Below are 22,500 nucleotides of genomic sequence, written 5' to 3' on the forward strand. Positions count from 1 at the left end.
TACCCACAATCCTCTTAAACTAGAGCCACGTGTCACTATTACAATGTGACAATTCTATATCAGCACAACACAGATAAATCAAGTGTTTTTTTTTAACTGAAATATCAATGTCCGACTACAACTTTATTTTTTCAATTAAAGACGTGAAACATACTGTAATCAAGTAAGAATAACTTATTTAATACGTGTTAGATTGACTATAAAATATTCATTCATCATAACTTGTAAATATTCAATAACTTTAGATTAGCAGAACCGAGACAAATTAAGTTATATTGTCACGTTCTGACCTTAGTTCCTTGGTTTTGTCTTTTGTTTTAGTCTGGTCAGGGCGAGAATTGGGTGGGTTGTCTATGTTAGTTTGTCTATGATTTTCTATTTCTGTGTTTGGCCTGGTTATGGTTCTCAATCAGAGGCAGCTGTCAATCATTGTCCCTGATGGAGAACCAAATTTAGGTATCCTGTTTTTCCATTGTGTTTTGTGGGTGGTTGTTTTCTGTTTGGTGTTGTGTTGCACCTTACAGGACTGTTCGTTGGTTGTTTATTTTTTTGTTTTCAGTGTTCATTAAAATATTTAAAATATGAACACTTACCACGCTGCACCTTGGTCCTCCTCTCCTTCCCCAGATGACAAGCGGTACATCTATTGACTCAGTAACCTAGTATTTGTTTAAATTACTCCAAAATACTAAGCGATAGATCATCCGAGTTAGTGACACTTATATGATCTGAGTTCTACAGGCAGTTGGAGATGTTTGAGGAACCACTACTCAAACTCCTTTAATGAGTTAGGTAATTACTTTTGACAGTGCCCACACAGACACAGACACAGACACACATTCAAGACTGCATGTGCATGTGTGCTATTCTAGGTCAGTACCGTGTGTTATTCTAGGTCAGTACTGTGTGTTATTCTGTGTCAGTACCGTGTGTTATTCTGTGTCAGTACCGTGTGTTATTCTAGGTCAGTACTGTGTGTTATTCTGTGTCAGTACCGTGTATTATTCTGTGTCAGTACCGTGTGTTATTCTAGGTCAGTACTGTGTGTTATTCTAGGTCAGTACTGTGTGTTATTCTAGGTCAGTACCGTGTGTGTTATTCTAGGTCAGTACCGTGTGTGTTATTCTAGGTCAGTACCGTGTGTGTTATTCTGTGTCAGTACTGTGTGTTATTCTAGGTCAGTACTGTGTGTTATTCTAGGTCAGTACTGTGTGTGTTATTCTAGGTAAGTACTGTGTGTTATTCTAGGTCAGTACTGTGTGTTATTCTAGGTCAGTACAGTGTATTATTCTAGGTCAGTACCGTGTGTTATTCTGTGTCAGTACTGTGTGTTATTCTGTGTCAGTACTGTGTGTTATTCTAGGTCAGTACCGTGTTTGTTATTCTAGGTCAGTACCGTGTGTGTTATTCTAGGTCAGTACCGTGTGTGTTATTCTAGGTCAGTACCGTGTGTGTTATTCTGTGTCAGTACTGTGTGTTATTCTAGGTCAGTACTGTGTGTTATTCTAGGTCAGTACCGTGTGTGTTATTCTAGGTCAGTACCGTGTGTTATTCTGGGTCAGTACCGTGTGTTATTCTAGGTCAGTACCGTGTGTGTTATTCTGTGTCAGTACTGTGTGTTATTCTAGGTCAGTACTGTGTGTTATTCTAGGTCAGTACCGTGTGTGTTATTCTAGGTCAGTACTGTGTGTTATTCTAGGTCAGTACTGTGTGTTATTCTAGGTCAGTACTGTGTGTTATTCTAGGTCAGTACCGTGTGTTATTCTAGGTCAGTACCGTGTGTTATTTTAGGTCAGTACAGTGTGTTATTCTAGGTCAGTACCGTGTGTTATTCTGTGTCAGTACTGTGTGTTATTCTAGGTCAGTACCGTGTTTGTTATTCTAGGTCAGTACCGTGTGTTATTCTAGGTCAGTACTGTGTTTTATTCTAGGTCAGTACTGTGTGTTATTCTAGGTCAGTACCGTGTGTGTTATTCTAGGTCAGTACCGTGTGTGTTATTCTAGGTCAGTACCGTGTGTGTTATTCTAGGTCAGTACCGTGTGTGTTATTCTAGGTCAGTACTGTGTGCTATTCTAGGTCAGTACTGTGTGTTATTCTAGGTCAGTACCGTGTGTGTTATTCTAGGTCAGTACTGTGTGTTATTCTAGGTCACTACTGTGTGTTATTCTAGGTCAGTACTGTTTGTTATTCTAGGTCAGTACCGTGTGTTATTCTAGGTCAGTACCGTGTGTTATTTTAGGTCAGTACAGTGTGTTATTCTAGGTCAGTACCGTTTGTGTTATTCTAGGTCAGTACCGTGTGTGTTATTCTAGGTCAGTACCGTGTGTTATTCTGGGTCAGTACCGTGTGTTATTCTGGGTCAGTACCGTGTGTTATTCTAGGTCAGTACCGTGTGTTATTCTAGGTCAGTACCGTGTGTTATTCTAGGTCAGTACCGTGTGTTATTCTGTGTCAGTACTGTGTGTGTTATTCTGTGTCAGTACTGTGTGTGTTATTCTGTGTCAGTACTGTGTGTGTTATTCTGTGTCAGTACTGTGTGTGTTATTCTCGGTCAGTACGGTGTGTGTTATTCTAGGTCAGTACTGTGTGTTATTCTGTGTCAGTACCGTGTGTTATTCTAGGTCAGTACCGTGTGTTATTCTAGGTCAGTACCGTGTGTTATTCTGTGTCAGTACTGTGTGTTATTCTAGGTCAGTACCGTGTGTGTTATTCTAGGTCAGTACCGTGTGTTATTCTAGGTCAGTACTGTGTGTTATTCTAGGTCAGTACTGTGTGTTATTCTAGGTCAGTACTGTGTGTTATTCTAGGTCAGTACCGTGTGTGTTATTCTAGGTCAGTACCGTGTGTGTTATTCTAGGTCAGTACCGTGTGTGTTATTCTAGGTCAGTACCGTGTGTTATTCTGGGTCAGTACCGTGTGTTATTCTGGGTCAGTACCGTGTGTTATTCTGGGTCAGTACCGTGTGTTATTCTAGGTCAATACCGTGTGTTATTCTAGGTCAGTACCGTGTGTTATTCTAGGTCAGTACTGTGTGCTATTCTAGGTCAGTACTGTGTGTTATTCTAGGTCAGTACCGTGTGTGTTATTCTAGGTCAGTACTGTGTGTTATTCTAGGTCAGTACTGTGTGTTATTCTAGGTCAGTACTGTTTGTTATTCTAGGTCAGTACCGTGTGTTATTCTAGGTCAGTACCGTGTGTTATTTTAGGTCAGTACAGTGTGTTATTCTAGGTCAGTACCGTGTGTGTTATTCTAGGTCAGTACCGTGTGTGTTATTCTAGGTCAGTACCGTGTGTTATTCTGGGTCAGTACCGTGTGTTATTCTGTGTCAGTACCGTGTGTTATTCTGGGTCAGTACCGTGTGTTATTCTAGGTCAGTACCGTGTGTTATTCTAGGTCAGTACCGTGTGTTATTCTAGGTCAGTACCGTGTGTTATTCTGTGTCAGTACTGTGTGTGTTATTCTGTGTCAGTACTGTGTGTGTTATTCTGTGTCAGTACTGTGTGTGTTATTCTGTGTCAGTACTGTGTGTGTTATTCTCGGTCAGTACCGTGTGTGTTATTCTAGGTCAGTACTGTGTGTTATTCTGTGTCAGTACCGTGTGTTATTCTAGGTCAGTACCGTGTGTTATTCTAGGTCAGTACCGTGTGTTATTCTGTGTCAGTACTGTGTGTTATTCTAGGTCAGTACCGTGTGTGTTATTCTAGGTCAGTACCGTGTGTTATTCTAGGTCAGTACTGTGTGTTATTCTAGGTCAGTACTGTGTGTTATTCTAGGTCAGTACCGTGTGTGTTATTCTAGGTCAGTACCGTGTGTGTTATTCTAGGTCAGTACCGTGTGTGTTATTCTAGGTCAGTACCGTGTGTTATTCTGGGTCAGTACCGTGTGTTATTCTGGGTCAGTACCGTGTGTTATTCTGGGTCAGTACCGTGTGTTATTCTAGGTCAATACCGTGTGTTATTCTAGGTCAGTACCGTGTGTTATTCTAGGTCAGTACCGTGTGTTATTCTGTGTCAGTACTGTGTGTGTTATTCTGTGTCAGTACTGTGTGTGTTATTCTGTGTCAGTACTGTGTGTGTTATTCTGTGTCAGTACTGTGTGTGTTATTCTCGGTCAGTACCGTGTGTGTTATTCTAGGTCAGTACTGTGTGTTATTCTGTGTCAGTACCGTGTGTTATACTGTGTCAGTACCGTGTGTTATTCTAGGTCAGTACCGTGTGTTATTCTAGGTCAGTACCGTGTGTTATTCTAGGGTCAGTACTGTGTGTTATTCTAGGTCAGTACTGTGTGTTATTCTAGGTCAGTACCGTGTGTTATTCTAGGTCAGTACCGTGTGTTATTCTAGGTCAGTACCGTGTGTTATTCTGTGTCAGTACTGTGTGTTGTTCTGTGTCAGTACCGTGTGTTATTCTGGGTCAGTACCGTGTGTTATTCTGGGTCAGTACCGTGTGTTATTCTGGGTCAGTACTGTGTGTTATTCTAGGTCAGTACTGTGTGTTATTCTAGGTCAGTACCGTGTGTTATTCTAGGTCAGTACCGTGTTATTCTAGCTCAGTACCGTGTGTTATTCTGGGTCAGTACCATGTGTTATTCTGGGTCAGTACTGTGTGTTATTCTAGGTCAGTACTTTGTGTTATTCTAGGTAAGTACCATGTGTTATTCTAGGTCAGTACAGTGTGTTATTCTAGTTCAGTACCGTGTGTTATTCTAGGTCAGTACTGTGTGTTATTCTAGGTCAGTACCGTGTGTGTTATTCTAGGTCAGTACCGTGTGTTATTCTGGGTCAGTACCGTGTGTTATTCTGGGTCAGTACCGTGTGTTATTCTAGGTCAGTACCGTGTGTTATTCTAGGTCAGTACCGTGTGTTATTCTAGGTCAGTACCGTGTGTTATTCTGTGTCAGTACCGTGTGTTATTCTAGGTCAGTACCGTGTGTGTTATTCTAGGTCAGTACTGTGTGTTATTCTGTGTCAGTACCGTGTGTTATTCTAGGTCAGTACCGTGTGTTATTCTAGGTCAGTACCGTGTGTTATTCTAGGGTCAGTACTGTGTGTTATTCTAGGTCAGTACTGTGTGTTATTCTAGGTCAGTACCGTGTGTTATTATAGGTCAGTACCGTGTGTTATTCTGTGTCAGTACTGTGTGTTATTCTGTGTCAGTACCGTGTGTTATTCTAGGTCAGTACTGTGTGTTATTCTGTGTCAGTACCGTGTGTTATTCTAGGTCAGTACCGTGTGTTATTCTGTGTCAGTACCGTGTGTTATTCTAGGTCAGTACCGTGTGTTATTCTAGGTCAGAACTATGTGTTATTCTAGGGTCAGTACAGTGTGTTATTCTAGGTTAGTACCGTGTGTTATTCTAGGTCAGTACCGTGTGTTATTCTAGGTCAGTACCGTGTGTTATTCTGGGTCAGTACTGTGTGTTATTCTCGGTCAGTACCGTGTGTTATTCTAGGTCAGTACCGTGTGTTTTTCTAGGTCAAGACCGTGTGTTATTCTAGGTCAGTACCGTGTGTTATTCTAGGTCAGTACTGTGTGTTATTCTGGGTCAGTACTGTGTGTTATTCTAGGTCAGTACCGTGTGTTATTCTAGGTCAGTACCGTGTGTTATTCTAGGTCAAGACCGTGTGTTATTCTAGGTCAGTGTGACGTGGTCACTGGCCGCGGGAAGCATTTGGTTCTTTAACTCTCACATTCATCACTCCTCCCTGCTCCATTATCAGGTAAGGTAACAATGTGGGTCGACACACAAGTTAACTTCTGTGTCTTAGTACATACATTTCACACTTATGTCAATGTTCATATTTAATACAAGTAATACAGTGCCTTTCGAAAGTATTCGGCCCCCTTGAACTTTGCGACCTTTTGCCACATTTCAGGCTTCAAACATAAAGATATAAAACTGTATTTTTTTGTGAAGAATCAACAACAAGTGGGACACAATCATGAAGTGAAACGACATTTATTGGATATTTCAAACTTTTTTAACAAATCAAAAACTGAAAAATTGGGCGTGCAAATTCATTATTCAGGCCCCTTAAGTTAATACTTTGTAGCGCCATCTTTTGCTGCGATTACAGCTGTAAGTCGCTTGGGGTATGTCTCTATCAGTTTTGCACATCGAGAGACTGACATTTTTTCCCATTCCTCCTTGCAAAACAGCTTGAGCTCAGTGAGGTTGGATGGAGAGCATTTGTGAACAGCAGTTTTCAGTTCTTTCCACAGATTCTCGATTGGATTCAGGTCTGGACTTTGACTTGGCCATTCTAACACCTGGATATGTTTATTTTTGAACCATTCCATTGTAGATTTTGCTTTATGTTTTGGATCATTGTCTTGTTGGAAGACAAATCTCCGTCCCAGTCTCAGGTCTTTTGCAGACTCCATCAGGTTTTCTTCCAGAATGGTCCTGTATTTGGCTCCATCCATCTTCCCATCAATTTTAACCATCTTCCCTGTCCCTGCTGAAGAAAAGCAGGCCCAAACCATGATGCTGCCACCACCATGTTTGACAGTGGGGATGGTGTGTTCAGCTGTGTTGCTTTTACGCCAAACATAACGTTTTGCATTGTTGCCAAAAAGTTCAATTTTGGTTTCATCTGACCAGAGCACCTTCTTCCACGTTTGGTGTGTCTCCCAGGTGGCTTGTGGCAAACTTTAACCGACACTTTTTATGGATATCTTTAAGAAATGGCTTTCTTCTTGCCACTCTTCCACAAAGGCCAGATTTGTGCAATATACGACTGATTGTTGTCCTATGGACAGAGTCTCCCACCTCAGCTGTAGATCTCTGCAGTTCATCCAGAGTGATCATGGGCCTCTTGGCTGCATCTCTGATCAGTCTTCTCCTTGTATGAGCTGAAAGTTTAGAGGGACGGCCAGGTCTTGGTAGATTTGCAGTGGTCTGATACTCCTTCCATTTCAATATTATCGCTTGCACAGTGCTCCTTGGGATGTTTAAAGCTTGGGAAATATTTTTGTATCCAAATCCGGCTTTAAACTTCTTCAGAACAGTATCTCGGACCTGCCTGTGTGTGTTCCTTGTTCTTCATGATGCTCTCTGCGCTTTTAACAGACCTCTGAGACTATCACAGTGCAGGTGCATTTATACGGAGACTTGATTACACACAGGTGGATTGTATTTATCATCATTAGTCATTTAGGTCAACATTGGATCATTCAGAGATCCTGACTGAACTTCTGGAGAGAGTTTGCTGCACTGAAAGTAATGGGGCTGAATAATTTTGCACGCCCAATTTTTCAGTTTTTGATTTGTTAAAAAAGTTTGAAATATCCAATAAATGTCGTTCCACTTCATGATTGTGTCCCACTTGTTGTTGATTCTTCACAAAAAAATACAGTTTTATATCTTTATGTTTGAAGCCTGAAATGTGGCAAAAGGTCGCAAAGTTCAAGGGGGCCGAATACTTTCGCAAGGCACTGTATATATTTTACTTATCGATGTTGTGGATGAGCGCGTTGTTTGTTTGTTCTGTTTCTCTCTCTCTGTAGCTTCCGGGTATGCTGGATGAGGACCCGAGCTAATGGAATTGGGCTGACTTTGTAGTGCCTGTCCCAAATGGCTCATTGAAATGCGCATATTGAAAGACACTGTCAGTAGTGTCATTTTGTCATTTTGTAAATGTTATGTTGTGATATTGTTTCATAAACATGTTGCAATGTATGTACTTTAGTATGTTTAGTTAAATGGAAAGTGTAGGTTTGACGAGGTGACTGGTTAATTAATTGGTGTTAATTGTTCTGTTTTATTTTGATAGAGGTTTTCCAGTAGAGCCTTCTGGCCTACTCTACGTGATAGAGGTTAGGTTTTCCAGTAGAGCCTTCTGGCCTACTCTACCTGATAGAGGTTAGGTTTTCCAGTAGAGCCTTCTGGCCTACTCTACGTGATAGAGGTTAGGTTTTCCAGTAGAGCCTTCTGGCCTACTCTACGTGATAGAGGTTAGGTTTTCCAGTAGAGCGTTCTGGCCTACTCTACCTGATAGAGGTTAGGTTTTCCAGTAGAGCCTTCTGGCCTACTCTACGTGATAGAGGTTAGGTTTTCCAGTAGAGCCTTCTGGCCTACTCTACCTGATAGAGGTTAGGTTTTCCAGTATAGCCTTCTGGCCTACTCTACCTGATAGAGGTTAGGTTTTCCAGTAGAGCCTTCTGGCCTACTCTACCTGATAGAGGTTAGGTTTTCCAGTAGAGCCTTCTGGCCTACTCTACGTGACAGTCAGTACCGTGTGTGTTCTTCTAGGTCAGTAGACAGGGGTAGAGGTGGATAGACAGGGGTAGAGGTAGATATGGATAGACAGGGGTAGAGGTGGATATGGGTAGACAGGGGTAGAGGTGGACAGACAGGGGTAGAGGTAGATATGGATAGACAGGGGTAGAGGAGGATAGACAGGGGTAGAGGTGGATAGACAGGGGTAGAGGTAGATATGGATAGACAGGGGTAGAGGTGGATAGACAGGGGTAGAGATGGATAGACAGGGGTAGAGGTGGATAGACAGGGGTAGAGGTGGATAGACAGGGGTAGAGGTGCATAGACGCGTAGGGGTGGATAGACAGGGGTAGAGGTAGAGATGGATAGACAGGGGTAGAGGTAGAGGTGGAAAGACAGGGGTAGAGATGGATAGACAGGGGTAGAGGTGGATAGACAGGGGTAGAGATGGATAGACAGGGGTAGAGGTAGAGATGGATAGAAAGGGGTAGAGGTGGATAGACAGGGTTAGAGATGGATAGACAGGGGTAGAGGTGGATAGACAGGGGTAGAGGTGGATAGACAGGGGTAGAGGTGGATAGACAGGGGTAGAGGTGGATAGAGAGGGGGTAGAGGTAGAGATGGATAGACAGGGGGAGAGGTAGAGATGGATAGAGGGGGGTAGAGGTAGAGATGGATAGACGGGGGTAGAGATGGATAGAGGGGGGTAGAGGTAGAGATGGATAGACGGGGGTAGAGATGGATAGACGGGGGTAGAGGTGGAAATGGACAGACAGGGTGAAGGTGGAGATGGATAGACAGGGGTAGAGGTGGATAGACAGGGTGGAGGTGAAGGTGGATAGACAGTGGTAGAGATGGATAGACAGGGGTAAAGGTGGAGATGAATAGACAGGGGTAGAGATGGATAGACAGAGGTAGAGATTGATAGACAGTTGTAGAGGTAGAGATGGATAGACATGGGTAGAGGTAGAGGTGGATTGACAGTGGCAGAGATGGATAGACGGGAGTAGAGATGGATAGACGGGTAGAGATGGATAGACAGGGGTAAAGATGGATAGACAGGGGTAGAGATGGATAGACAGTGGTAAAGATTGATAGACAGGGGTAGAGGTAAGAAATGGATAGACAGGAGTAGAGATGGATAGACAGGGGTAGAGATGGATAGACAGGGGGTAAAGATGGATAGACAGGGATAGAGATGGATAGACAGGGTAGCGGTAGAGATGGATAGATAGGGTTAGAGATGGATAGACAGTGGTAGAGGTGGATAGACAGGGGGAGACGTAGAGATGGATAGACAGGAGTAGAGATGGATAGACAGGGGTAGAGATGGATAGACAGGGGTAGAGATGGATAGACAGGGGTAGAGATGGATAGACAGGGGTAGAGATGGATAGACAGGGGTAGAGATGGATAGACAGGGGTAAAGATTGATAGACAGGGGTAGAAGTAAGAGATGGATAGACAGGAGTAGAGATGGATAGACAGGGGTAAAGATGGATAGACAGGGGTAAAGATGGATAGACAGGGGTAGAGGTAGAGATGGATAGACAGGGGTAGACGGTTAGCGATGGATAGACAGGGGTAGAGATGGATAGACGGGTAGAGGTAGAGATGGATAGACAGGGGTAGAGGTAGAGATGGATAGACAGTGGTAGAGGTAGAGGTGGATAGACAGTGGTAGAGGTAGAGATGGGTAGATAGGGGTAGAGGTAGAGATGGGTAGACAGAGTTAAAGATGGATAGACAGGGGTAGAGATGGATAGACAGGGGTAAAGGTAGAGATGGATAGATAGGGGATTGGTAGAGATGGATAGACAGGGGTAGAGATGGATAGACAGGGGTAGAGGTAGAGATGGATAGATAGGGTAGAGGTAGAGATGGATAGACAGGGGTAGATATACATAGAAAGGGGTAGAGGTAGAGATGGATAGATAGGGGATTGGTAGAGATGGATAGACAGGGGTAGAGATGGATAGACAGGGGTAGAGGTAGAGATGGATAGATAGGGTAGAGGTAGAGATGGATAGACAGGGGTCCTCATCCTTCATCTCTCTCAGCCCCGTCTGTACACTCCTAAGCCTTCCTCTCTCTCAGCCCCGTCTGTACCCTCCTCAACCTTCATCTCTCTCAGCCCGTCTGTACCCTCCTCAGCCTTCATCTCTCTGCCCCGTCTGTACCCTCCTCAGCCTTCCCCTCTCTCAGCCCCGTCTGTACCCTCCTCAACCTTAATCTCTCTCAGCCCGTCTGTACCCTCCTCAGCCTTCATCTCTCTCAGCCCAGTCTGTACCCTCCTCAGCCTTCATCTCTCTCAGCCCAGTCTGTACCCTCCTCAACCTTCATCTCTCTCTGCCCGTCTGTACCCTCCTCAGCCTTCATCTCTCTCAGCCCGTCTGTACCCTCCTCAGCCTTGCATCCAAAGCTAAGTGAAGCAGCATAGTGTAAACAGAAAATAGATCTTACTACACATGTTTCACTATTGTAACTCCACCCCCTCTCTCTCTGTCCCTCTTACTTCTGAATTCATCCAAGGAAATATATTGTTGTGTCAAAAGGACATGAGACAGGTGCATACAACAGACTTGGTTTGGGAGAAGAAGGCATAGGTCTGGATGTGTATGTATGAACGAACGTGAGTGTGTATGTGTACGTGCGTGTGTGTGTATGTGGGTTTGTACAATTGAAATGCATAGCTCTGACCCTGCTTGGCTTTGGCACACACACACACACACACACACACACACACACACACACACACACCGTCTCATTCTAACCTTTCCTAACACCAGACTGCTTTGGCTTTGGCCTTGGCCTCGATCTGAAATCTAGACTACTCTGCTACAACTATTTCCCTGAATAACACACTGGCCAGCCAATCTGATAGGAAACAGAACAGAAAACAGAGCCCGGTCTTGTGCGTGTGTCTGTGTGTCTGTGTGTGCGTGTGTGTCTGTGTGTGTGGGTGTGTCATTATTAAGAGGTACCGTGAAGGTACCGTGAAGCCCAGCTTGGAGGCATCCCCAGCTGACCCAGTCTCTCACTGTCCCCTGGAAAATGATTTATGAGCATGTCTTTATGTGTGTGTGACAGTGTAAACCTTTGAATGTATGACTTTATGAGTGTGTATATATACATCACTAGTATTCACAGTATGGTTTTCTGAGTGTCTGTATACCTTTACAGTATTGTTATGTCTCTGAATATCCCTCGTTCTCCCGCTGTCCTACATAAAACGTCTATTGACTCAAAGGTGTGTCAATCGAAGAAACATAATAAAACCATCCCCATCAAAAACCGTCAGCTACAGCTAGAGATGTCTAAACCACACCCCTTCAGGTCCCGCCCCTGTGTCTAAACCACACCCCTTCAGGTCCCGCCCCTGTGTCTAAACCACACCCCTTCAGGTCCTGCCCCTGTGTCTAAACCACACCCCTTCAGGTCCCGCCCCTGTGTCTAAACCACACCCCTTCAGGTCCCGCCCCTGTGTCTAAACCACACCCCTTCAGGTCCCGCCCCTGTGTCTAAACCACACCCCTTCAGGTCCCGCCCCTGTGTCCACACCACACCCCTTCAGGTCCCGCCCCTGTGTCTACACCACACCCCTTCAGGTCCCGCCCCTGTGTCCACACCACACCCCTTCAGGTCCCGCCCCTGTGTCCACACCACACCCCTTCAGGTCCCACCCCTGTGTCTACACCACACCCCTTCAGGTCCCACCGCTGTGTCTAAACCACACCCCTTCAGGTCCCACCCCTGTGTCTAAACCACACCCCTTCAGGTCCCACTCCTGTGTCTACACCCCTTCAGGTCCCACTCCTGTGTCTAAACCACACCCCTTCAGGTCCCGCCCCTGTGTCTACACCACACCCCTTCAGGTCCCACCCCTGTGTCTAAACCACACCCCTTCAGGTCCCGCCCCTGTGTCCACACCACACCCCTTCTGGTCCCACCCCTGTCTCTAAACCACACCCCTTCAGGTCCCGCCCCTGTATCTAAACCACACCCCTTCTGGTCCCACCCCTGTCTCTAAACCACACCCCTTCAGGTCCCGCCCCTGTGTCTAAACCACATCCCTTCAGGTCCCACCCCTGTGTCTAAACCACACCCTTTCTGGTATAAACAGGGAAGAGATGGACATGCTGTTGTTACTTGCTGTTCCACCTGCAAACTTTCTTTTTTGTATTTTTTTTTTTTTTTAGTTTCGCAATTATATTTATGTCTTTGTCCAGTTTTGAGGAGCGTCTGGTTGAACTGGAGAGACCTCTGCAGCCCTTCGGTTGTATTCGGAAAAGACAGCTGGAGGGAGATATCAGGAAATTTGAACACCAATGCTGATATCAAACAAACATGGAGAAAGAGTCCGGTATGTTCGCAATCTGAAAAAGGTGAAGGAGTCGAGGATAATGGCTGCTGGGATTCCTCTACATACCACAGCCACAAAGTCTAAATTGGCTTTATAGTAAAAATGTATGAATACAAAAAATATAATTTACAGTTCAGGTTAGGCATGAGGTTATCAGTGTGTTTAAGGTTTGGTTTAAGGGAAGGATTAGGTTTAAAACCAGATTTTAAGAAAATAATTGTCGAAATAGGTAGGGTTTAAGACTTTGTGGCTGTGGTAACTAGTTACAACCCTGCTGCCGGTGTGTGTCCCGCCAATTGTCCGATAACTGGATTGGTTTCCTGTTTAGGTGAACCATCGTCGAACAGACGCCAACGTGCAAGATATGCTATGTACTCTGGTCATGCCGCCAAGTCCTTTTGTAAAGTGTGTGTGGTTTTATATTTAGAAGACCGGCTCTTTCTCACATCTCCCTCCGACCAAATGAGCGATCATATTGAAATGATACTCTACATCTCAGACTGTCATCAGGACAATATGGGTCCATGTCGATCATGGTGAAATGATACTCTACACCTCAGACTGTCATCAGGACAATATGGGTCCATGTCGATCATGATGAAATGATACTCTACACCTCAGACTGTCATCAGGACAATATGGGTCCATGTCGATCATGATGAAATGATACCTCACATCACAGACTGTCATCAGGACAATATGGGTCCATGTCGATCATGGTGAAATGATACTTCACATCTCAGACTGTCATCAGGACAATATGGGTCCATGTCGATCATGATGAAATGATACTTCACATCTCAGACTGTCATCAGGACAATATGGGTCCATGTCGATCATGATGAAATTATACTTCACATCTCAGACTGTCATCAGGACAATATGGGTCCATGTCGATCATGGTGAAATTATACTTTACACCTCAGACTGTCATCAGGACAATATGGGTCCATGTCGATCATAATGAAATGATACCTCACATCACAGACTGTCATCAGGACAATATGGGTCCATGTCGATCATGGTGAAATAATACTCTACACCTCAGACTGTCATCAGGACAATATGGGTCCATGTCGATCATGGTGAAATGATACTCTACACCTCAGACTGTCATCAGGACAATATGGGTCCATGTCGATCATGGTGAAATGATACTCTACACCTCAGACTGTCATCAGGACAATATGGGTCCATGTCGATCATGGTGAAATGATACCTCACATCACAGACTGTCATCAGGACCATTGAGAAAAATCCCTTGCAGTTGTAGTAATCGCTGTCCGAGTTTGCCGAAGCTCGGATTTTAATATGTTTTCTGTCGACGGTTCCTGCAGATAAATTCTAATTATTCGACAAACAAAGCAGCTGGAATGCAAGTCGTGAAACCTAGCAACCAACATCTGACAGAATTGAACGTTTATTTCCTGTAAAATACTGCACACAGGTTGGACAACAGACGTGTTTTCTCCTTTGTAGCCTCTTGTAGTGTTCAGCCGGGACGAACTCACCATTCTCTAAGTAAAACTCTACAGCAATCGTAGTTTATTAGAGACATGTTTGCTTCTTCTTCTGTGGTTAAAAGTAGAGCCATAAAGCATAGAACAGCAGACGAGCCAGACATTTTTAGCTAGAATTTGGAAAACAAAAAAGATATACGACACCGTATCCGAATGTGGAAATATCGTCGCTAGCTAAGAGCCAAAATGAGTGCCTCGGCCCCTCTTGCTTGGTAAGCTACTCTTGTGCCCCCTAGTGGATATACACTACACACGGCATACTTCCTCTCTGGGTGGAAAGCAACGACGATGTGGACAAAATGGCGCGCTGCCCCAAGATACCTGACTCTGCCCTTCCACATGCATGCAGGTCAAGTGAAGGCTGTAGCCACCTTTACTCTGTCTGTCTGTCTGTCTGTCTGTCTGTCTGTCTGGCTGGCTGGCTGGCTGGCTGTCTGGCTGGCTGTCTGGCTGTCTCTCTCTGTCTCTCTCTCGCTTTAACTTTCTCTTACTCTCTCTTAGTCTCTCTCTTTCTCTCAGTTTAGTGGGAGTGTGTGTCTGTGCCAGATCAGAAATAGACAGTGAATTACAGAGAGCCCTGTGGGCTGAATGAGACCCCACTATGAGTGTGTGACCCCAAAATAACACATTGTATGCTACCCATTACCACTGCACACACACACACACACACACACACACACACACACACACACACACACACACGCAACTATGTCTACCCTGTATTCTGTAGACCGGCCAAGTCTATATGAACCTCTATACTGATATCTCTCCTTACAGACCAGCCAAGTCTATATGAACCTCTATAGTGATATCTCTTCTTACAGACCAGCCAAGTCTATATGAACCTCTATAGTGATATCTCTCCTTACAGACCAGCCAAGTCTATATGAACCTCTATAGTGATATCACTCCTTACAGACCAGCCAAGTCTATATGAACCTCTATAGTGATATCTCTCCTTACAGACCAGCCAAGTCTATATGAACCTCTATAGTGATATCGCTCCTTACAGACCAGCCAAGTCTATATGAACCTCTATAGTGATATCTCTCCTTACAGACCAGCCAAGTCTATATGAACCTCTATAGTGATATCTCTCCTTACAGACCAGCCAAGTCTATATGAACCTCTATAGTGATATCACTCCTTACAGACCAGCCAAGTCTATATGAACCTCTATAGTGATATCGCTCCTTACAGACAGCTTCCTCTTGCAGAAGCTCCAAACCTCCTGACACATATTGCTTTTCCTTCATCCTGATCTCTCTATCCACATCACATGCACCTTCCTCTTCATTTGTGTCCTACCTCAAGAACAAGCTGACAGCGATTGAAACATTCAGGTAATACGTTGCATGATAGGTATGTTCAACCACCAGAGAGAGCGTGGACTCCAAAGACAATTCACCCTAAAGCCAGAGTGGGACCTTCAGAGATCCATAATCAGGTGAGGACTCACCTTGAGGGAGTCAAAGCAGGCGATGACTCGTCCATTCTCCACCTGACAGCTCTTGGCAGGGTGGGCAAACTTACACTCGCTGTCCGGTCGCGAGCACGTCCCTCTTTGGAACTCACGACACACCTCCAGAGTCAGCCATTTTGTGTCCCGAATAGGTGTCAGGTTTACCGCCATTTTGAACCAGGCAGAGGTAGCCGATTTAGAGCAACGGATATCCAGGCAGAAGTAGCCGATTAAGAGCAACGGATATCCAGGCAGAATGTGATGTCGAAGAATGTGTGATGAAAGTTTGTTTCTAATGTCACTGAGAGAAATCAAAATGAAACAAGTCAATAAGAAGGTGTTTTCTATCCGAGGCCTGTTTTTAGATCTGAGCCAGGGCCTCTGCTAGGATCTATTGCCCATCCTAAGAACCTGTTACTGGGGTTGATGAGATTCCTCCAGGGCCTGACACTGGGCTGGTGGCACTGACGAAATCTTGCCTTGTACAGGCGGTTCCAACTTCTGTACTCCTCTCTCTCTCTCTCACTTTCCTCAGCTGAACTGTCAGGCGAGATGGATGGCGAAACACATTATTGATCGGGTTGGCCCATGTTGTGCCGAGGGAGCAGGTAGCAGGGGGCGGAGTGGAGGGAGGGACAGCGGGAGGACAGCCCCCTCTCACCCACACAGAAGGATGAAAATCCTGTGTGTTGTCACAGTCAGGCTACAAGGGAGCCGAGACAGTTCCAGAGAGGTGGTAGACGTGGCAGGAAAGGATTATGGGTAGGATGGGGGCACCACTAGGGACCAGGAATCAGAAGGTTCAGCTGGCAGGGAGGATTATGGGTAGGATGGGGGCACCACCAGGGACCAGGGATCAGAAGGTTCAGCTGGCAGGGTTGGCAGTCCTTGGGCTCCTGGTGTGGTCTAGAAGGTCCACACAGCTACAGGCTTCAGGCAAGGCACTTCTGTCTATGGAGAGGAGAGGAGAGGAGAGGAGAGGAGAGGAGAGGAGAGGAGAGGAGAGGAGAGGAGAGGAGAGGAGAGGAGATGCAGTCAGCATTTAACAGAGACAAATGGAAACAAACACACTAATACATACTGATACATATTAATGCACACACACACACACACACACACACGCACGCACGCACACACACACACACACACACACACACACACACACACACACACACACACACACACACACACACACACACACACACACACACACACACACACACACACACACACACACACACACACACACACACACACACACACACACAAACTCACCAGAGGCCCTAACACCAACTGCCAGTCTCTCGACTGGAAAGTCAAATATAAGCCAATATCGCTTACAATGAAGCACCACGCAACAAATGTTTGTAAATTAAGAAGGGGGGTGGGAGGGAGAGAAATCTCTGTCTGTGTGAAAATCAAAATGTTGCCCCTCCCTCACTCATTGAAACAGACTTTGACCTGGGTGAGAACCAATCAGACTGGGCGATTGTTGCAGCAACATTCTGGGCTGAGAGCCAAGAGGGATGAGATAGAGAGGGTCTAGACCAGTTCACAGAGAGAGAGAGAGAGAGAGAGAGAGAGAGAGAGAGAGAGAGAGAGAGAGAGAGAGAGAGAGAGAGAGAGAGAGAGAGAGAGAGAGAGAGAGAGAGAGAGAGAGAGAGAGAGAGAGAGAGAGAGAGAGAGAGAGAGAGAGAGAGAGAGAGAGAGAGAGAGAGAGAGAGAGAGAGAGAGAGAGAGAGAGAGAGAGAGAGAGAGAGAGAGAGAGAGAAGAGTGTGTGTGTGTTTTGGGGTAAAAAGATAAAGAGGAAAATGAAATAAAGATAATTATTTTACCTTTATATAACTAGTCAAGTCAGTTAAAAACAAATTCTTATTTACAATGACGGCCTAGGAACAGTGGGTTAACTGCCTTGTTCAGTGGCAGAACAACAGATTTTCTCCTTGTCAGCTCGGGGATTCGATCTTGCAACCTTTCGGTTACTAGTCCAACTGTCACGCCCTGACCTTAGAGAGCCTTTTAATTTCTCTATTTGGTTAGATCAGCGTGTGATTTCCGTGGGCAATCTACGTTTTCTGTTTCTATGTTGGTGTGTTTGATTCCCAATTGGAGGCAGCTTTCTATCGTTGTCTCTGATTGGGAATCAGATATCATGTCTTTGTTTGTTGCACGACTAGCTTCACGTTCGGTTTGGTTTCATAGTTTTTTTCCCGGTGTTACACTTTAAAATAAAGAAAGAATGTACGCCTACCACGCTGCACCTTGGTCCAGTCATTTATCATCCCACGACGAGCGTAACAGAAGATCCCACCACCAGCGTAACAGAAGATCCCACCACCAACGGAACCAAGCAGCGTGCCCCGGAGTGGAGGACATCATGGACATGGGAGGAGGTAATGGCAGGGCATGAGAGATGAGAGCCGTGGAAACAGGCGGAAGCAGCGAGGGAGGAACGGTGACGATGGAAGCCTGCTTCACACACCAGGCTTCCAGTGCATCTCTCCAGTCTGGTGAGACCTGTTCCGGTTCCACGCACCAGGCTTCCAGTGCATCTCTCCAGTCTGGTGAGACCTGTTCCGGTTCCACGTACCAGGCCTCCAGTGTGTCTCCCCAGACTGGTAAGCCCTGTGGCAGCTCCACGCACCAGGCTTCCAGTACATCTCCTCAGTCCGGTGAGACCTGTTCCGGCTCCACGTACGAAGCCTCTAGTGATAATACATGGCCCGGAGCCTCCAGTGATAATCCATGGCACGAAGCCTCCAGTGATAATCTATGTCCCAGAGCCTGTAGTGATGATCCATGTCCCGGAGCCTGTAGTGATGATACATGTCCCGGAGCCTGTAGTGATGATCCATGGCCCAGAGCCTGTAGTGATGATCCATGGCCCGGAGCCTGTAGTGATGATCCGGTCGACAGTCCGGAGTCTCCGGCGACGATCCACGGTCCAGTTCCACGGAAGCAGAGTGATCAGCGTGCGGAGTGGGGGCTACGTCCCGAAACGGAGCTGCCACCGAGGATAGATGCCCACCCGGACCCTCCCCTATAGGGTCAGGTTTTTCAGCCGGAGTCCGCACCTTTGGGGGGGGGGGGGGGGGTACTGTCACGCCCTGAACTTAGACAGCTTTTTTATTTCTCTATTTGGTTTGGTCAGGGTGTGATTAGGGTGGGTTTTCTGTTTTCTGTTTCTATGTTGGTGTGTTTCAGAGGATGGAATTCATTGTTTTTTTGCCGGTGTTACATTTTAAAATAAAGAGAGAATGTACGCCTACCACGCTGCACCTTGGTACAGTCATTTATCATCCAACGACGAGCGTAACACCAACACTCTAACCACTAGGCTTCCTGCTGCCCCATGTAGCCTAGTGGATAAAGAGGGAAAGAGGTAAAGGGGTAAAGGAGATAGAGGTAAAGACACAAAGATGATACAGTTGGAAAGAGATATGAAGAATTAAGAGGATAAAGAGATATAGGGAAAAGAGGGAAAGAGATACAGAGATAAAGGGGTTAAGAGATAAAGAGGTAAGTAGATAAATAAGTAAAGAGAAAGAGGATGAAGAGGTAAAGAGGTAAAGACAGAGAGTAAAGAGGTGTCATGACATGGCCCTCTTTGGATAGCACCACCAACTCTCTCTCTCTCACTCTCTCAACTTTCTCTCTCTCTCTCTCTCTCTCTCTTCTACCTACACCCAGGCTCTGTTATCTCAGGTCGTAAATTCCTGGAGGAGAATCTCTCCCTCATGCAGTATAGAGAAAGAAAAGTTCACAGTAGAACAAAGGAACTTCTTCTACCTCACAGAACTTGAGAACTGAACAATATCCATGTTTTGGAGAATGTGTAACCGGTCGGTGGAGAATCCAGTTACGACCGGTCCATTTTGTTTAAAGTTTGTGACCTCATTGAGAGACAATACAGCCACATTACCATGACTCTGTTTATACAAGAGTCTCCGTCATGATATTTGCATCTAATTATTGTATAAAATGAATGAGTAAAGATTTTTGTAATGTGATTTTAAACTGTTTAATGAAAGAGAATCCAATTCCCTTTAAAGTTCAACTAAGTCATTGGCCCGCCCCATGAGCACAGACATTGATCTGGCATCATGGAACAGCCTTTCTACTGTTACGAATATAACCTCCAGCTGGAGGAATTCCCTTCAGACCAGCGCACCTCGATAACCGAGAGGGCTAAGGTTTCAATAGAGACCAAGTTCACATCGAGAACCGAGAGGGCTAAGGTTTGAGTAGAGACCAAGCGCACCTCGATAACCGAGAGGGATAAGGTTTGAATAGAGACCAAGCGCACCTCGATAATCGAGAGGGCTAAGGTTTAAATAGAGACCAAGCGCACCTCCAGAACCGAGAGGGCTAAGGTTTGAATAGAGACCAAGCGCACCTCGAGGACCGAGAGGGCTAAGATTCGAATAGAGACCAAGCACACCCCGAGAACCGAGAGGGCTAAGGTTTGAATAGAGACCAAGCGCACCTCGATAACCGAGAGGGCTAAGGTTTGAGTAGAGACCATGCATTCCTCGGTTTCTGGATTCTTAACCATACCACGTGGTTAATCTCTGAGACTATCGATACCGACAGAATAAGAGCAAATCTTCGATACTAAATACCAGTCTGCAGCTAGGAATTATGTTTCCATTGAATGCGAAGACCGACAACCGCCGAAACATCTATCTATAAGAACATTTCTGAACGTTACTCTGAGGTATCCACCCTAACCAAAGACTCCAGGGACGCAGAGAGAATCTCAGATTAACTTTCCAACAGAAAAGGACGATTCCAGCAGAGATCATGACGACACACTGAGCGTAAATATATATATATATATTGATGGCAATTATTCCTGAATGAGCGTTCAGGTGCAAAGGATTAGCATTACAAATATTATAAATATAAACTGTGTAGTGTGTTTTGTCTTTCACGCCCTTCTCAGTCTCTTTGTCTACCAAGCCGTCATATCGGTTTAGCCCACTAGGGCACATCCCCTATCATTTCCTTGTAACCATATCTACTCTGTTTGTTTGTATGTGCATTTCGGTGATTATTTAGTTAGTTGATAAATAAATGATTGAGACAATTGATGTATGGATGATTAATAGTGAAGACTGGGTTTGTGCAGATAAACAACAATTTACGACGTTTGGAATGACTGAAATGAGGTAAAGAATAATTCATTCATTAGAAGACTAATTGATCAGATATTATAATATCTGAAAAGTTACATTAGGAAAATTATAACTTTGTAATCTGAAGATTTTCCTCGGTGCCCGGACTTCCAGGTTATTTGCATTTACATGATTAGTTTAATCAAGTAAAAATAATTACAGAGAATTGATTTGATAAAATAACAGTCTTCACTTTAATGATACCAAAGACAGATGTAAAGAACAATAGAGGTAAAGGCACAGAGGATCAATATTTAAAGAGGATTAAGACAACTCCATTAAATAAGGAACAGTCAGATTGGCCCTCTCTCCTCTACACTGCTGAATTCAAGCATAATTTGCTTCCATCTCTTTACCCCCTTCCTCTTCTACAGTACTGAGAGGCCTAGTCCTGACCTGACTCAAATGGCCAAGAAAATAGTAAAACAGTTGGCACCTCCCAATTCAGTTTACCCCTCCCGGTTTGGTTGGCTCCTCCCAGTTCAACTGGCCCCTCCCAGTTTGGTTGTTCCCTCCCAGTTTGGTTGGCCGCTAGTGTGCTCGTATACACCCTTAAAATACATTTGCTTGAGTAAACAAGGAACATGCAGTAGTAGTACTGCTTGTCCATTTTGAGACATGGTAGCCAGTATACACTTCCTCAAAACAGTCAGAAGTAATCTAAGATAAGAAATCTGTCGTTCGTTTTGACGTTTTGCAGAGATCTTAGTCACACAATTTTACATCTAACTAAGATTTTTGGGGCAGTATTTCTCAAGTGGAAAAATGTGAACGAAAATGAATCGTCTCCAGTTGAATGACGACATAGACTTTATTAAAGAATCCCTGCTGTTGACCAATCACCGACAAAGGGGTGCTTCGGCCTCTAGGAAAAATGTTGTGTGCCTGAACAGCAGAGAAAACCTAGCCCAAAATGAACAAAAACGTCACAAAATGTCCTCATAATAATATGTACCAACTGTTTCGGCTGGGAAGCATGCGAACGCCTTGAGACCAATTGGAAAGTTGGCAGGAGATCTCTGTGAAGACCCAATGAACTATCACTATATCATCCTCCCTCCCTCCTATCAGACCAAGGAGGGGTGAGAGACAACCCACTCCATCTCTGCCTAGCTCCCTCCTTCCTTACGTCTCTCATCACATGCCCAGGCCTGTGTGTTCCCGATGGTGATTCAGTCATGAACATATATACACACACACACACACACACGCACACGCACACACACACATACGCACACACACACACACACACACATACACACACACACACACGCACACACACACACACACACACACACACACACACACACACACACACACACACACACACACACACACACACACACACACACACACACACACACACACACACACACACACACACACACACACAGAGCTAAGAAATGCCAATAAACGTGTGGGAACCAGGAGCACTTATAGTAGCTGGATACAGCTCTAGGGAGAGGGAGAACTCACAGCTATATAGAACACACAGCTATATAGAACACACAGCTATATAGAACACACAGCTATATAGAACACATAGCTCTATAGAACAAACAGTTATATAGAACACACAGCTATATAGAACACACAGCTATGTAGAACACACAGCTATAGAACACACAGCTATAGAACACACAGCTTTATAGGACACACAGCTATATAGAACACACAGCTATATAGAACACACAGCCATAGAACACACAGCTATATAGAACACACAGCTATAGAACACACAGCTATATAGAACACA

At 44.9% G+C, this 22,500-nt stretch overlaps 1 protein-coding gene across 8 annotated transcripts in view; it reads right to left on the minus strand.

Moving 5' to 3' along the window:
• The window catches only part of LOC110508063 (muscleblind-like protein 1), a 180,248-nt gene that overhangs the window by 121,178 nt on the left and 36,570 nt on the right, over positions 1 to 22,500 (minus strand). For all 8 annotated transcript variants that reach the window (XR_005040014.1, XM_036965211.1, XM_036965209.1 and 5 more), the window contains exon 2: positions 15,564 to 16,517. Coding sequence is in view for 7 of the 8 variants with exons in the window: in XM_036965211.1 (XP_036821106.1) it covers positions 15,564 to 15,737 (174 nt within the window). In the remaining variant the exon portion in view is untranslated. The remainder of the gene's footprint in view (positions 1 to 15,563; positions 16,518 to 22,500) is intronic.

This window comes from Oncorhynchus mykiss, chromosome 27 (genome assembly GCF_013265735.2).
Source record: "Oncorhynchus mykiss isolate Arlee chromosome 27, USDA_OmykA_1.1, whole genome shotgun sequence".
NCBI lineage: Eukaryota > Metazoa > Chordata > Actinopteri > Salmoniformes > Salmonidae > Oncorhynchus > Oncorhynchus mykiss.